General features: G+C 35.3%; 1 protein-coding gene across 4 annotated transcripts in view; it reads right to left on the reverse strand.

Moving 5' to 3' along the window:
- LOC150099712 (uncharacterized) overlaps nt 1–17380 on the reverse strand; it is a 140510-nt gene that overhangs the window by 73579 nt on the left and 49551 nt on the right. For all 4 annotated transcript variants that reach the window (XM_090403853.1, XM_090403852.1, XM_090403851.1 and 1 more), the window contains exon 5: nt 7951–8466. In XM_090403853.1, the coding sequence (XP_090259979.1) occupies nt 7951–8466 (516 nt within the window). The remainder of the gene's footprint in view (nt 1–7950; nt 8467–17380) is intronic.

Below are 17380 nucleotides of genomic sequence, written 5' to 3' on the forward strand. Positions count from 1 at the left end.
TGCAGACCTGTATATGCTTCCTAGCAGAACCATGAATGCTGTAACTTATAGAGAAGAGGTGCCAGATGTTCACATCCATATGCAAGAGGAGACATTTATCCTGTGAGACAATGCTTATCAACCAACATCTTCAAGAAGAGACTATTGTACAGTACAGTACATAGGGACAGGCCAACTAGGTCTTCTGACCTTAATCTTATTCAGCATGTCTAGAGTACTCTCAACCACCACCCAAAATTTTAGACTAACAGTTTTGTAGGAACAATCATTATTACCACCTGAGCTCAATCACAAACAGAAATGTGCGTGCTGTATTGCTGTGAGCACATACTTGAGGCACTGACAATCTTATTTTGACCAGTTTCTTCATGTATCCAATTAAACTATTTCCAATTTTTGTGGTTGTTTCTTTCATATCTTATATACTGTTTTTCACCAAACTGCTTAAAAACTCCTCATACAGGCTTTGAATTATCATGATTTTTCTTTGTTCCTTAATTTATGGAGATCAATGAGAGAGGGATCATTTATAAGTTAAATTGCTCTGTTATGAATGACACTGTGTACACCATCACCCCAATATATATAAATGGTATTCCAATGATTGGTGGATTTGTATAGAATTAGCTGAATGGATGAAAATAGCATCTTGCATGAAAAAGAATGCCTTGGTTTTTGGACTCATTTATGCCAATAAAATTAAAGATGTGATTGTGTCCGGTAATATGTATTGATACCCTTGTTTTATGAGAAACGAGAACTGTATTTTGGTAACATCGGGTGTGAATAGGTTATTCTTAGCTTTTGAAGAATGGTTGTAGATGAGATTGAAGCTTGGAATGTTTGTGCTTTACAGGGTTTGTCAAATAAGTAGGATGTTAGAAGGTAGCCCAGATTTTTGAGCTGACAGATGACAGATAAATTGTTTTTGAAAATATGTGTTTGCTTAAGGTCCTTTGCTTCTTTGTGTAGTTTTAAAAGCTTTTATTTTTGTTATATTGTATTGTACATCATGGCACAGATGTCCAGGCAGGTGATTTTAAACGTCTGCTTTTGTTAGCTGTGGGATGGAGGAAGTTTATTTTCCACTTGGTTAGGCTATAATAAATTTAATCCTTTACCCAAGTGTAGGCAAACAAAGTTTGCTCCTGAAATAGTTCAGGACTGAGGCAACTCGTAGCAAAGGTGGACCAAGCTCTCATCACTCCTTGTTTCAGTATCTCCCATAATGCAAAGCACATCTCCTTGCGGACATGTATAATGCTATGCATTAAGGGAAGGGCCACTACCCAGACCAGTTTCGACCTTTATTGAGGTCTCGTCAGTGGGAGGCAGACCCAGAGGTGGTGATACCAAGGCAGAAGCAATGGAGAGGTCATATTTACTTATACGAGTTGCCAAAAGGTGTACCACCTTATTATTAATTTACTCTGGATTTAGAGAAAGATGTTGGAAATTTATTTTCCACTTGGTTAGACTATAATAAATTTAGTTTAATCCTTTACCCAAGTGTAGGCAAACAAAGTTTGCACCTGAAGTAGTTCAGGACTAAGGCAACTTGTAGCAAAGATAACAAAGCTCTCATCACTCCTTGTCTCAGTATCTCCCATAATGCAAAGCACATCTCCTTGCAGACATATATAATGCTATGCATTAAGGGAAGGGCCACTACCCAGACCTGTTTTGACCTTTATTGAGGTCTCGTCAGTGGGAGGCAGACTCTGAAGTGGTAAGGCAAAAGCAATGGAGAGGTCATATTTATTTATGCAAGTTGCCTAAAGGTGTACCACCTTATTATTAATTTACTCTGGATTTAGAGAATCCAAAGTAAATTAATCCACCAGGTTCACCTTTGCTACAAGTTGCCTCAGTCCTGAACTACTTCACGCACACACTTTGTTTGCCTACACTTAGGTAAAGGATTAAACTAAATTTATTATAGTCTAACCAAGTGGAAAATAAACTTCCAACATCTTTCTCTAAATCCAGAATAAATTAATAATAAGGTGGTACACCTTTTGGCAACTCATATAAGTAAATATGACCTCTCCATTGCTTCTGCCTTAGTATCACCACTTCTGTCTGCCTACTACTGACGAGAACTCAATAAAGGTCAAAACCAGTCTGGGTAGTGGCACATCTCCCTGCAGACATATCTGCAAGGAGATGTGCTTTGCATTATGGGAGATACTGAGAGGAGTGATGAGAGCTTGGTCCACCTTTGCGATGAGTTGCCTCAGTCCTGAACTACTTCAGGCACAAACTTTGTTTGCCTACACTTGGGTAAAGGATTAAACTAAATTTATTATTTTAGCTGTGGGATGTAATCACTTTGTACACTGAAGAATTTATGGAAAGAGAATGAAACTGGTGAATGTATGTTTAGGAAGTGCTTTGAGAGCAAATGCTAGAAGCATGAGAGAGTAAGAACAATAGCTGTGATAAATTTAGTTTAATCCTTTATCCAAGTGTAAGCAAACAAAGTTTGCACCTGAAAATATCTTCAGGAATGAGGTAAGGTGGTGCAACTCAGAGCAAAGGTGGACCAAGCTCTCATCCCTCCTTGTCTCAGTATCTCCCATAATGCAAAGCACATCTCCTTGCAGACATGTATACTGCTATGCATTAAGGGAAGGGATTACCCAGACCGGTTTCAACCTTTGAGGTCTCATCAGTGGGAGCAGACCTAAACGTGGAGATACTAAGGCAGAAGCAATAGGAGAGGTCATATTTACCCGTATGAGTTGCCAACAGGTGTACCACCTTATTATTGAATTACTTGGGATTTAGAGAAAGATGTTGGAAATTTATGATGAGAGCTTGGTCCACCTTTGCTCCGAGTTGCACCACCTTACCTCATTCCTGAAGATATTTTCAGGTGCAAACTTGGTTTGCTTACACTTGGATAAAGGATTAAACTAAATTTATTATAGTCTAACCAATTGCAAAATAAACTTCCAACATCTTTCTCTAAATCCAGAGTAATTCAGGTGATACACCTGTTGGCAACTCGTATGGGTAAATATGACCTCTCCTATTGCTTCTGCCTTAGTATCTCCACGTTTGGGTCTGCCTCCCACTGACGAGACCTCAATAAAGGTCGAAACAGGTCTGGGTAGTGGCCCTTTCCTTAATGAATAGCAGTATACATGTCCGTAAGGAGATGTGCTTTGCATTATGAGAGATACTGAGACAAGGAGTGATGAGAGCTTGGTCCACCTTTGCTCGGAGTTGCCTGGTGTTGCACCACCTTACCTCATTCCTGAAGATATTTTCAGGTGCAAACTTTGTTTGCTTACACTTGGATTAAACTAAATTTATTATATAGTCTAACCAAGTGCAAAATAAACTTCCAACAATAGCTGTGCACTGAATGATGAAACATGAGAAAATGCAAGAATGAAAAGCAAAATCGACTAGATGATAATGAGAAAGACAGCCAACTCCTGTGTCCTGTGGAATACGTCACCAGCTCTGGGTTCTCTCCATCTCCTTTCCTAAGAAAGAGTAGAAATACATCCAGATGACAGAGGTTCAGAAGACGATTTCTGCTCATTTGATGTATGCCATTACCATATCTTTGTCTCCTGACCTATAGCGGCAGCCAACTATGTACTAACATGATTGCAGGTTGAATAATTTCAGTGATAGGAATTGGAAGGAAGAATGACTACAGTGAGGGAAGAAATTAAGTTTATGCAGCTGCTTTGCAAGATTAATCGAGACAACATGTAATGAATAGGATACAAGGATCAAGAGCTAGATCTGATCACAGCAGCAGACAACTTAGCAGTGACCAATCTGGCCATGTGTCTCTGCACATTTAAACCTGCCTAAAAGAATACCCACAGTATGTCCTGTCCATTCCAACTTGCTATGGATGCAATTTTTGTGTTCTTCAGGGCAGATTGATAATGTTAACCAATCTAATCAGTCTACCCAAAGTAAACTAAACTGTAGCCACAAAGAACTTCTATGCAGTACAAGAGGTGCAGGAGGATGAAGTTGATCCTTAGTCGAACTGGCGAAGGTAATTAGTTGAATGAGTGCATTGAAAGTGAAATAGTGATTATATCCTTTATCACTGAAGTCAGTGAGTCGCATATGTTGTAACAATAACTCTACTAATAATAATAAATTTTTTTTGCTGTAATTTTATGTCAATCCCACACCTATTTTCTCAAACATTGATCCTGAGCAAAGCAGCAAACCTCTTCCACAAAATCTGCTGAAGAGGTTTGCTGCTTAGGAGCAATAATGGAGCAAAACAAGCAGTTTTTTCATTTGGAATCATTCTCCTTGTCTTAAGAATTCCATGGACTGCAAGATGACTAATAAGGTTTTAGAGAGTATAAAGACAGCATGCTCCTTAGAGGCAATGATCACTAAACAGCAAATAATGTACTTGGGACATATTATGTGAGCAGATGAATCATTGAAAACAGCAGTTAGATTGAGGGCATGAGAAGGAGAAGAACATAAAGTTGAATGATGACATAAAGGAACTTACAACTGCTGAAAGAAAAGATGTCAAGTCACATAGAGAGCCTTTGTTCACAAGAGCCTGAAACAACTGGATGGATGCCATCCAGTCATTTCAGGCTCTTGTAAACATATAAAACCCATATAATTATTATATTCTTTGATTATCCTTAGAAAAAACAATCAGACCTGATTTCAGTGTCTTGGCCACCTAAAAAGTTAAGTTCAGGCCATTTAATTCATGCTAAGAAATAAAATTTTTCTCCTACTTTTGGGGTAAGTATAACAGGAACTTACTTTAGATGTATGTTCAAAAGCCTTCTGCTACTTAATCCTCCAGTTAAACTACTTTATTGTTATTTATTTTTATTAGATGGTTAAGATATGCTGGGCAATTTGAGATGAACTTAGCACAAAAATTTACTGGCCTAAGTACATTTTCCCCATCACATCTTGATTCCATTTTGATGTATATATGTCCCAGATACAAAACTTTATTCAAGCATCACTGACAATTTGAAGATATCAACGATGTGGCTTAGAAATAACTGATTTTAGTAGCTTGCAGTGACTATAAAAGGAAAATCTTCCACAGGGCAGCAGTGGAAGGAATGAAGTGAAGAACAGGATTGTTAATCAACCTAACTGCTCTCTTCTGTATTGAGTCAAGTAGTTTTAGGGAGTCTTAAGGGCTCTTGTTTCCATACCAATATGAATTATTTCAGTGACATGTTCAGTATATGTCTGAAGTTGGAAGGCCAGACAATATATATACCAACCAAGGAAATTAAGCATAGTAGTTATGTAGATCATCCTGGCACCATTTTTATAATGCTATTCAATGCAGTGCAAGTGGCTGTGGGCATTTATTTCTATGGAGAAAAGAGATTGGCACTAAGTTATGGTCTGAATTTCCTAGAGGGATTGTTAGTAAGAAGGAAATGCAGGGTATTTGGAGAGGGATTTGGATCATTTGGTATTTCAGTGGACGTGTGATAATTTGAGATCACTGGTAAATGCTTTAGTATCTCTACCTGCTAGATCGGTGCAGTTGGAAGAAGAAAACCAGTTTGTCCCTGAGGATGATACTCTCACTGCTAGGAAAGTTGGACTAAGAAAGTCAACATTTACAATTGTTAATTAAAAATAATTCGGAAAGCTAAGATGAGTAGTATCTGAAGCAACTGTAATTTGGGTTTCTGTCAAGAAAGCAGATGAGGTTTTGCAAGCTGGAGATAGAAACATTATTGAAGTTGGAACAGTGGTTTGCATTGGCCAGGCACATTCCTTATGCAATGTTATGCAAAGTTCTGGTGTTCATGGGGGCTATTAGTAGCAGTTGATTTTCACAATAGAAGTCCTTTTTTTATGATCTATACTTCATAGTTTGGCTTTTTTTTTTTTTTATTGCCAGTTGCTGATATAGCAAGCTTGTACACCCCTTGAGGGTACATGGCAGGAATTTGATGAGCTTGTTTCTACTGGGTAAATGTAAGATTCAGACAGGCTTGTACATGTGATTGATAGGGATGGAATGTCTTTGAACTTACTATTCACAGCCATTGTGAAATCAAATCTGCTTATCAGCATATTACAAGTCACTTTTACTAAGCAGGACACTTCAGTTTTTCTGTGGAAAAAGTTACATGTAAGCTTGCTAATATCCTTGAGTGCCACATCTGTTTATGAGAGGGTAATGGCATACTTTTATTTTCTGCCTCAGCTGTTGATTCACTAAGATTATGGATCATGCTGGTGTTTTAATATGTAGGTACATTATCATCTAGGGCAAAGGTCATGAATCACTATGCTTTCTTTATATATTGTATCAATTTTGCTAGAGTGGTTCTCCCCCATCCCCTCAAGAGTTATAGTGTTGTTTAGAACTGTAATCAATGCATTTGATTGAGGGGAGCTACAGAGAACAAGAAAATGGTTGAGGGAGGTTGGCCAGTAATTTATGCATTTATTGATCTTTGCACTACTAATGTGTGTCCGCTGGCAAAAGAAACTACACATAACTCTTTTGATCCTCTGATATCCAAACTGCATATGATGATCTGTTCAAAGCTGCAATTTAGTGTCAGGAAGAAAAAAAAAAGCTTTGTGTGATTTCTTTGAATTGGAATTAAAAAGTTGGCTGTTGAGGTGAAAGGCAGGCTATTTATATCAAGATATTATAGGAGATAGAGCAATTAAAGATGTGATGGGCCACACTAATCTCTAAGCAAATGCACAACAAACAATTTTACTGAAAGAAGAAAAAAAAGCACATTTCCAAAATATGTACAACAGACAATTCTTGGCAGTTTTCATTTGTTATATATAAATATGGAAATCCACAACAAAGTAAAATTTATTTGACTTATCAAAACATTGACTGCTCACTGAAATGAACAAGACTTTTTTTCCTCTCACTGTTTTAGGAAAGTAAAGTGGTATTAAAAAGTAAGTAAAAGTAGAGAGAAAGCATTCTATTAGTAACACAATGCAGTTTTCTCAGAAAAAAAGTGTGAAATTTATTCAAATTAGGCTGGGTGAGCTTAACAGGCCAGGCTTTGGATAAGGCTCATTGAATCGAATGGAAAAAGACTACCATGCTCCATTGCAGTAAATTTAGAAAAGAAAGACTGTTTTTAGAATCTGCTGCTAGTCTTAAAACTCAGCCTAATTTAAATAAGATAGGTTGCATAAACTTACCAAAATATGGGAAATACTAATACTTCAAGCTCCCAGTTTACATCCCAGGCTGCCAACATGTCCATAGAGTTGGTGTCCCAACCTAGTTAGGCAGTAATTGATTTTCAATGCCCAGCCTGCCAACCTACTTAATGAAGGCGTTTTTTTTTTTTTTGGCTTGATAAAGTACTATGGCACTAAAATGTGCTAATAGTTTTTCAGCAAAGGTAAGCATGAGAGGGTTAATAATACACTTAAGCTAACAACTATATTTAATAAACAATACAATGAAAGAATGACTCTAATTCATACAGTAGCCAACAGACTTGTTTTTGTTCTTCTTCACCAGGTATGTTAATATATCTGGTGAAGAAGTAAATTTATTTAGAATAACATTGATATGGGACTTATCAGAATTTGGGTTAGCAGTTTGTTATAGGGAAGTTATAACTGTGTCCTGTATGTAATTTGTAGTGTATATATATATATGACTGTAACCTCTGTCAGTACACTGTTTTTTGCTAGTTACACTTCATTAGGCCATATTTTGTTAATTATGATTCTGTAAAGGATGATGTGTAAGAGGCATAATCCTGAGAACCTCTACGGTGGGAAAATATTCATCAAACCAGCATGTTATATGCATATTATCTACAGTACAATAATAAATTTTGTCAGCACATTTCTTTCTCCTATACAAAGAACGAGGATCTGCTTCTAAAATATTTCTAATTGCTTCTCTTGCCTCTTGTGATCCAGATAAGTATTTAAAGCAAAAATCACACTTACTGTTATGAGAGTGTGGTCCATGAAACTGATTTATCTCCTTTTCTGCCCTTTCAGTTAATACAACAGAAAGCCGAGAACTTGAAAGATTTGTTAACCATAGAGGAACAGAAGCACCATAAAACTGGTTATTTTCCAAAGTTTCATCCTCTTTATGATTAAAATAAAATTCTGGAGTAGATTTTGAAAACAACGCATTTTCACTTTCATTGACTATTACAGTTTTAGTGCAATAACTCTGGTCAGTTGGAGTTTCATTTCTATTTACAAAATTAGAGCTTTTGGAAAGATGCTGCTTATGACTTTGATCATCAAATAAAAATGTTATAGTCTCTGAATTAAAACTGTCTTCTTGATCAGATTCTACAAATTTCATACTTGCTCTTTCAAGTTCTCTTTGAGAATTGCCTTGTAGGATTTTAACTGCACTGGGATCATCATAAGATGGAATATATGGTTTTATATCCAAAATAGGAGTGCCATCTATTAAGTCTATTCCACTTAAGTGAAGGGTATCCTCTGCAAAGGGGAAAAAATACAAATTAACAAAAAAATAAAAATTGTTATAGTGAAAACTGCTATTACTAATTTAAGAAAATACTTTTTCTCTCCAACAATAAAATAACTGCTAATGAATATCCTCAAAAGTATTGGCAAAACTACTATTTTTCAAGCACATCCCAAGAACCACTGGGTTTAGCAGCATAATAATCATCACTGACGTAATATACATTTAAGCTTTCAAATAAGAGAAACTAAAATCTTTTTCAGATTCTCCTATTCAGTATTATTTCAATAAAATAAATAAAATCTGACAATATATATCACAATTTTTTTATGAAATGTAATGTCATAAGAAACTGTTCCTTGTGAGACACTCATTCACTGCAAAAGATGTTTATCACCGATTTAATTATGAAGTGAATATAGTAAAGTTAAACTGCTTTATTGAATATGCTGAGTTGTGCATGAATTCCCTCACTGTAAGTAGCTATTAAATCTTGTCCAAAGTTATTGTTTTGATCCTCACAAGTTCGCTATAGCAAGAGTGGATATATTTTGATAATATATCAATATATTATCAGAAATATATTGATATATTTTTCGATTAAAAAAAAATCAAATTATACACCATACATATAAACATGATGTATTCTATGTGTACTCAAAATTCTGGTTGGCCCACCTGCTTCCAACCAAAGACTATGGGTTTTAATCCCATGGATGTTTTGTGAATGTATTTAGGTGATAGATGAATTTCATCACCTGATGTGAGAGCACTACCATCCCACCTACTGAAAACCTGAAATGGCTCGAAAGTGTTCGACGTTTGATTCTAGAGTAGAAGTCTCTAGAATAGAATATCTAACTCTCAACACATCCATAGCTAAACTTAAACTAATGTTTATAAACAAATGGCCTTTCATGGGTGGGATTCACATAAAAACGAAAAATTATAACATTAGAAATGTTTCTGCAATAAATATCTCAGAAGTAAATAAAAGAGCATAATCAATAGGTTGAAAGAGCTATTTCAGAAATAATTACTTGAAATCAAGAAAATTTTGCTCTAATTTATAATATCTGTAATATATAGTTATTCTTCTTCTAAATAAGATTTCCATAAAGAACATAAAGCTGATTGAATAAGTAAAATGTTTTCTTGTTTTCAAGTGGATATTTCCTGAATATCCAATAAGTCTCTTAGAAAGACTGGGTTTCCAACTGCTGGTATAATGTTAATCACAATATATCATAAACAAGTTATTTTGGTTTCATGCACTGCACAGAGTAAGATAAAATTTCTATCAATTCTCTTTTGGTTATTCAAATATAAAGCTGTTTCAAGTTAAATCACTTTATTGAATATGCTGAGAGAATTATAATAATGTGTTGCTTAAGTAATATATGCTGGTTTTACAAGTAAGCACTTTCAGAAAATTCCCTATAATTGGCTACAATTTGCTAATTAGAATCATCCTGTGCCTTCAGATGATACATAGAGCAGGCCTTCAAACAAAGTTTGAAAAGTTTCAGCTGCTTCAGAAAATTACCTATAATGATTGCAACTAATAAGTAAAATCATCTTATGCCTTGAGAAGATACTTCAGCTAGTCTAACAAATACATGATACTCCTTCAAGATTGATCAGACACTGTCCAGCTTCTCAAAATGTTTCATTAGTAAGTTGCAGAAATTGCATTTTACTCCATTATCAATGAAAACTAGTGAGATCTTTCCAAATGATATTATCACGTTTCCTGTGATAAGTAAACTGTTCAGAACATTACGAAAATAGTAAATTATTTTCAGCTAGAGACAGTCATAATCTTTTATATTTACCATAAAAAGTCAATAAGCAAAAATATTCCAAACAAAGAATTTACACTATGTCCAAAACCTAAGGACAAACTATGAAGATCAACAACTGCAAATTCAGACTAATCCGCTTGTGGCAATTTGTATAATTGACGATTTTGAGTAGAAAGTGGATACACATTAAAATTTTCAAATCCCATACATGGCACTCAACAGGATAAAAGGTAAAACGCGGCACTAAGCGAATTGTGTTTGAAGGAAGTTCTTTTCAATAAAGGAAGAAAGTTGCAAACTTGGATGTCTTGTAATATCTCAAAGATAACTAGATGATTTCATATAAGAAAGAATTATTGGAAAGCTTGAAGAAGGCTGCACAATCACTCATATATTGACAAAGAGTTTATAATTTATATTCAGGTTTTGGGCAGCATTTCAAACCAATGGAATGTGTTCCAGGCATTTGCTAAGAGGTTGCCCTCGCTCTACCATGAAGACAGATTTTTGATTATGACAGCAAAATGTAATCAATGCACAACAGAAGGTCAGTTCTCTGGATATCTCGACAAACTGTGGCAAGACGTCTGTGTCCCTTTATCCACAGCTCATCGTAGAGCATGTTTTCAGTGGCCCCGTATTATCCATAAAACTGAACAAGACATCAATGAGCTAATGTACTCTTTACAGATTACATTCATTTTAGTCTTTCTCTGATTCTAAGTGACACTGCATACTATTGCAAGAATGTTCTTGAAAGGGATAAGTACGGCAGTGCAAGGATCATGGTGTGAAGAGGCATTACGCTTAATGGATGCACTGAGCTACAGGTACTGGTAAACAATATTGTAACAAAGTTCTTCAATGTCATGTTCGATTGTTCCATGGTGCTGTAGGTGAAGAATTCATTCTTATGGATGATAATGACCCACTTGCTTGGATATGAGCAGTGGAGATACTTCTAGAGACCGCCGATATTAATTGAATTGAGTGTCCAGCACACTCCCCAGATCTCAACCCCATAGAACATATTTGGGAAGCAATAGGGAGATGCTTTTTCTCCTCCAGAGAAAGAAAAAAAAAATAGCCTTGCCCTATAGGAGGAGTTGGCCCATTTGCCTCAAGAACTCCTGAATCGCTTAGTGCTAAGCATGGTATGACATTGTGAGATGTTAGACTGCAGTTTGGGGTGGACATATTTCATACTGAAAGGTCTTTCCACGTAGTTCTCTATAAGCACTGTACATAAGTTCCTTAACTATGTCTTTAGGAAATTTGTGATTTTTGCCAAAAACGTATTGCGATTTAATCTGTACGAAATTTAAAACAAATGCTGGAACATTTTTTTATGAGATCCCCACCCACAAAAGACTGTAAACTTATATTTCAGAATGCACAGTACAAATGTACTATTGTCTATTCCATTCATTTTTGTCAGATAGAATAATTCCTTAACTGGTGCACCCAACTATTCTCAGAAAGCTAGGAGTGTGGAGTTTAAAAAAAAAAAAAGTTACCTATAAATTTGACTATTTCCCATCAGTCTTTGTTCAGCAATTTAACTTATTTATTATAACAAATTACAGAAAAACTATATACCGTGTATAAGATGAACCCTACTTTTTCAAACCCAAAATTAAGAAATCAATATTTTAAACAGGTCCACTGTCTAATCATACACTCAGTGGGAGGAGGTCCAAACTGTCTCTTTGAAACTTTATTTCCATGTTCTTTTGTGTAATTGATGACTTTTAACTTGAATTTTGAAGAATATGACAATCTTTTTCATTTTGGGACATTTTTATAGGCTCGTGCTCAAAATATTGTTAAATGTATTAACTTACTCCGCCAAAGAGTTGCAGATGTATGAATGCTTTCGGAGTTCTTATTGGTTTATTCAGAATCAGCTGTTAATGATGCCAATTGATACAGTTAACAAAGACAGGGTACTGGCAGTTCTCTCAACCTGTTATACCCCCCGTATAAGACGACCCCCAATTTTGGTCTAAAAATTTTAGAAAAAAGTATCATCTTATACATGGAAAAATACAGTAAATCTGCCACTAGAGTAGAGTCATGTTATAGTAATAACCACTCAACATAGCACTGTACCTTCAAGGCTTGAGTAACACTTTCAGTGGTTACTCAAGCTCTGAAAGTGCAATGCTATGTCAAAAGAAATTCACCGTTATAAACTATTCCTGTCTGTGAGCCATTTAAGTAAGAGTCAATATTTCTTGTGGGAGTAAGAAGCTAAAATTCTGGTATGCAAGCAATGAGGAATTTATTTTGTAATCTTAGAACTGTTAGCCTCTCTGCAAATACAATGTTATTTAAGATAGCCACTCAATGTAGAGAATTAACAAAAACCACAGGAATAGTTTGTTATAGTGAAATTGCCATAAAATAGGACTGTGCTTACTGGGGAGGGGGTTCATACAAGAGATGCTTGCTACAGTGAATCCCTAAGGACCAAAAACAGTTTGTTATAGTACAAAGTTCATTATAGTGAATTCAGAGGGAAAAAAAATACTATTCCTCACTTCATTCCCATGAAAGAAAGGAAATTATAAAATATAAATAAAATGAAACAATTTAAAACAAAAGAAATGGACAACAGAATGTACAGGAATACATGCATAAAGCATAAAATGACAACATGAAAAAATATAAAATACACACAGTAATGGGGGGACATGAGGAAGAACTAGAATTAATACTTAAATTTTACGAATTTAAATTTGACTACTGTCACTTACCTGAAACATTCATAATAAACTAAATACATGAAGTCTGTACCATTAAAATAAATGACTTGAAAACTTCAGCAGTCGGTCAACTTTATAATTAGTCAATTTCAATTATAAAAACAAAGGGAAAGGGGGAGGACAGGTGATGGTCATTAGGTCAGCTTTCTAATTGAACAGAGACCCAATGGAGTAGAGTTGGCATAAACTAATACTGTTCTCTCATTATTATCATCAATACCTGACCTCCATGCAGTCAAAAAAACTCATTACAATAGGTATACAATGTTACACACAAGGCCCGTTAAACCATACTTGAAACTCATTCAGCGTATCCATATTCACTGCAGTCAGGCTATGCATTCCTCTCACCAACCGCTATCCATGCAAAGAGCCTGCTCCTTATGTCCTTGCTCTCCCCCCCCCCCCTTATATATACAGTTTCCAAGGGATTCTTGCTGTACCCTCTTCTTCTGTTCCATAAATATATACAGTTTCCAAGAGATTCTTGCTGTACCCTCTTCTGTTCTATAAAAAATATCTTCCCCATTGACCTAGTAACAATCCCTTACCAACTTAAATGTCTCAATCATATCCTGTCTCCTCCTATTCAAGTGGTTTTGCAAATTGCATTCTTTCAATCTGAATCCACATTCTGAAGCCCAGTTACCATCTTAGTCTTCTCTGGACTCTCCAATATATCCTCATCACCATGAAAACAAAGGACCATATGAAACTTCAAGACTGAATACAAAACTACTGCTACTATTTCCCTCTTGCATCTCTACCTTATGTGGACATAATTTCCCTACTATCATCTACCATACTAGCACTAACCCCTCCCTTCTTGTCCTTTCTATCCTTGCAAAAAACATTGTACCCTTCCATTTCTATTCCCATCATCATATTTTACTTATTCCAACTTGGCAAATAAACTCAATCAGTGAAACAATTTTCTCTCCTTTATTTCTAATGCTCCTGGCAACTGCAAATAAACACAGCAGTTTACTTTTAAGTCTATAACCAGTCCTACCCAAGCCACCTGTTGGTTGTGAATTCCCCAATATACCTATCCTTGCCCAATCATCTTTATCACCACTTACCCCAGATATCTCCTCAGTCTCAATTAACCTTCCTCACATCCTGATCCATTCCTATTCTGATCATCCCTGCATGCACACATTAATTAATACTTCCAACACTGCTCTCTCTTTTTCTATATGCATCTTTTCCCTATTCCTCTTGCATTCCATTCTCTCTTCATCTCTCACATTACTATTTCTATTAACAAGCACTTCAAGTCTCATCTGTTCTACTCTCCTGATCTTTCACTTCACCTCTTACTTCCACCACTAACTGCACGAACTTCTAGCAACAGTTTCTTCAGGTCACTCGCACCAAGTGCATTTAAATGCAATCTGTCACTATTGAACAAATCCATTCTTCCCTCAAATACATGCCACACATCTATAAACTGGATTCCTTTCTCTTCACACATATCTGTCAGCATACCATTCATGATAATTGTAAATTAAAGAATTATTGTACATGCACAGCTCTTTAATTTGAAGTTTAAGTTATGAAATTTGTTTGTAACATCTCATTTTGTGTTTGAAATATTCTTTATCCAGAAGGTAAAAAATTCTTTCTTCTTTTTTTTTTTTAATTTTAATGGTACAGTCTGCACATATTTAATTCATTAAGATTTCAGGTAAGTGATCTTTTATAAGTTAATGAGCATTCTGAAATTTAGATGCTAATTCTGCATTTTTATAATTTTATATTCTAGTTCTTCCTTAGATTTCCTATTACTGTTTATGTGAATACATCCATGGAATTCAATGGGATATTGGCTGTTTAAGAGAAAGTGAAAAAGAACTGGCACTGCCTCTGAAGAGGCTATTTGAATCTCAACACACTGACAGGACACCCCAAAGAAAAATTATTTTCTTGCCAAAATCTTATTGCAAGAAAAATATCTATCTTGCTACACCTGGAAATATGGCAAGATAGTCTGTTACATGCAGAACACCATATAATTGGTATCTCAGAACTGGTCATAAAAGTGTTGAAAAAGAGTAGGCTTCAGGAATGGATGAGTAATATTATAGGAGGGGAGAACACAGTTTTGTAAAAAGGAAATCTTAAGTTAATAATTTATTCATTTTCTATAAGTGAACTGATTTTGATAAAAGAAATGGCTATGATAGTGCTGGACTTTACAAAGGCATTTGACAGGATACTACAAAGAAACCTATTACATACACACTGGAGCAAGATTGAATGAATATAAAGCTAGTTATATGAATAAGAGATGGTGATAAATAGACATCAAGAAGTGACTACAGGTGTGAAACATGTATTTGGGTCATTGCCATTTAATTTCTACATTAATTATATCCAACTGTTTGATGATGAAGCTAAACTGGGGAGGAAAACAGTGCAGAGATGATGCAAGATGATTTCAACAGAAAGTCAGTGTAGTCAAAGGATAATGATTACTAGTTAATCAGTTCAGTGTAACAAAATATGGTTATATACTTTGAAATTAAAAGATAGATTACAAGCAACGTATTTACACTAATGGAGAGATGCACTGCAAGAAATTTATGAGCATAAGGATCATTATCATATTCCTGTCATGTAGCCTCAAGGGGGTGTACAGGATATGATAGTACTACATGAAAAATTTACATCATTACTAACTTCCTATCTACAATTTTCCCCCCAATCAGTCTGTTACGTGTCAAGAATCCAACATTATCAGATCTTATATTTCTATCTTCTAAGACACTTTTTACCATATGAATCCACCTATATCTTGGTCTTTCTCTCGGTCTTTTTCCTGCCAACCTGGCAAAGAACACCTGTTTTGCTAATCTTTCCTCTCCCATTCTGTTTAAGTACCATACCACCTGAGATTAGCTCTGCTAACACATTCCTGGATGCTAACAATGTCAAGTTTTTTTCTAATATCCTCGTTTTTAATATGATATTGCCATTGATGCCATCTGTTCATGTCCCTAATCTTTCACAGGACTCTCATATCTGTGTCTCTAGTCTTTGGTCAAGTGCTTTATTTCTAACCAGCTCTCAGATCCATAAGTTAAAATTGGTTTGAATACTGTCTTGTATAAAGCTAATTTAGTGTATTAATTTCTCTCTTATTCCATATAAATTTATTCAGTTAACTTCCTACCATAGCAGCTTTGTTGATTCTGATGTCAATTTTTATATTTAATTTACCATCTTCAGTAAAAATCGTACCTAAGTAGTTGAAATATTTTACTTGTTCTATTGGTTCTCCATTCACAATGCAGTTGATATTTTCAGTGCTTCTCGTTTAGTTATTACTGACCTTCATACCATATCTATTACAACAGTTATTCAATTTAGTCAGGGAATCTTGCAACTTGTAGCGGATTTATTTAGAAGTACAACATTGTCCGCATAAAGCAAAGAGCTGAGCTTAACATCTCCAATTTTGATATCAGGCTAAATACCACTTTCGGATTTATTTAGAAGTACAACATTGTCCGCATAAAACAAAGAGCTGAGCTTAACATCTCCAATTTTGATATCAGGTTTAATACCACTTTCTTTCATAATATGATTCATACAGATAATGAATAACAGAGGGGATAATGTACATCCTTGTCTGACACACCTGATTTAACATTAAACCATCTTCCTGTACTTCAATTCTAACTACTGACTTACAACTAAAATAAAGACTAAGTATTCCTTAATATAATGCCCCACTGACACCATATAACCATAGCGTTTTGAATAGCTTCTCTCTTGGCACCTTGTCATATGCCTTCTCCAGATCTACAAAACTTAAATACAGATCTTTGTTATATTCCCATGATTTCCCAACAATTATTCGTAAAATGAAAATCTGATCCTGACAGTCTCTATTTGGCCTGAATCCAGCTTGTTCTTTGCCAAGCTTTTCTTCCACAATCCTTCTCAACCGTTTCTCAAGTATACTTGCGTAAATCTTACCAGGAACATTCAATAGGGATATACCTCTGCAATTCTCACATTTAGTTTTATTTCCTTTTTCATATATGGGTACTAAGAGAGCTTTACTCCAATCATCCGGAATTCGTCCCTCTGTGCAGGCCTTCTGAACTATGCAGTGCAGTTATAGTAAGATTTTTATACCTTCATACTTCAGCATTTCTGGTTGCATATCATCTACTCTCACTGCCTTTCCACATTTCAGGCTTTTGATGTCTTTTTCTACTTCAAGTATGGATATGTATTCCTAATTGCATGTCTGTTGAGTGTTTCTTACTACTGTGCTATCATCATTGCTTTTTTCACTTAGTAATTACTCCATACATCAAGGATATTTTTTTCACCAG

Source organism: Typopeltis vanoorti, chromosome 14 (genome assembly GCF_054136105.1).
Source record: "Typopeltis vanoorti isolate ZY-2024b chromosome 14, IOZ_Tvanoo_1.0, whole genome shotgun sequence".
In the NCBI taxonomy this organism is placed as follows: Eukaryota; Metazoa; Arthropoda; class Arachnida; order Uropygi; family Thelyphonidae; genus Typopeltis; species Typopeltis vanoorti.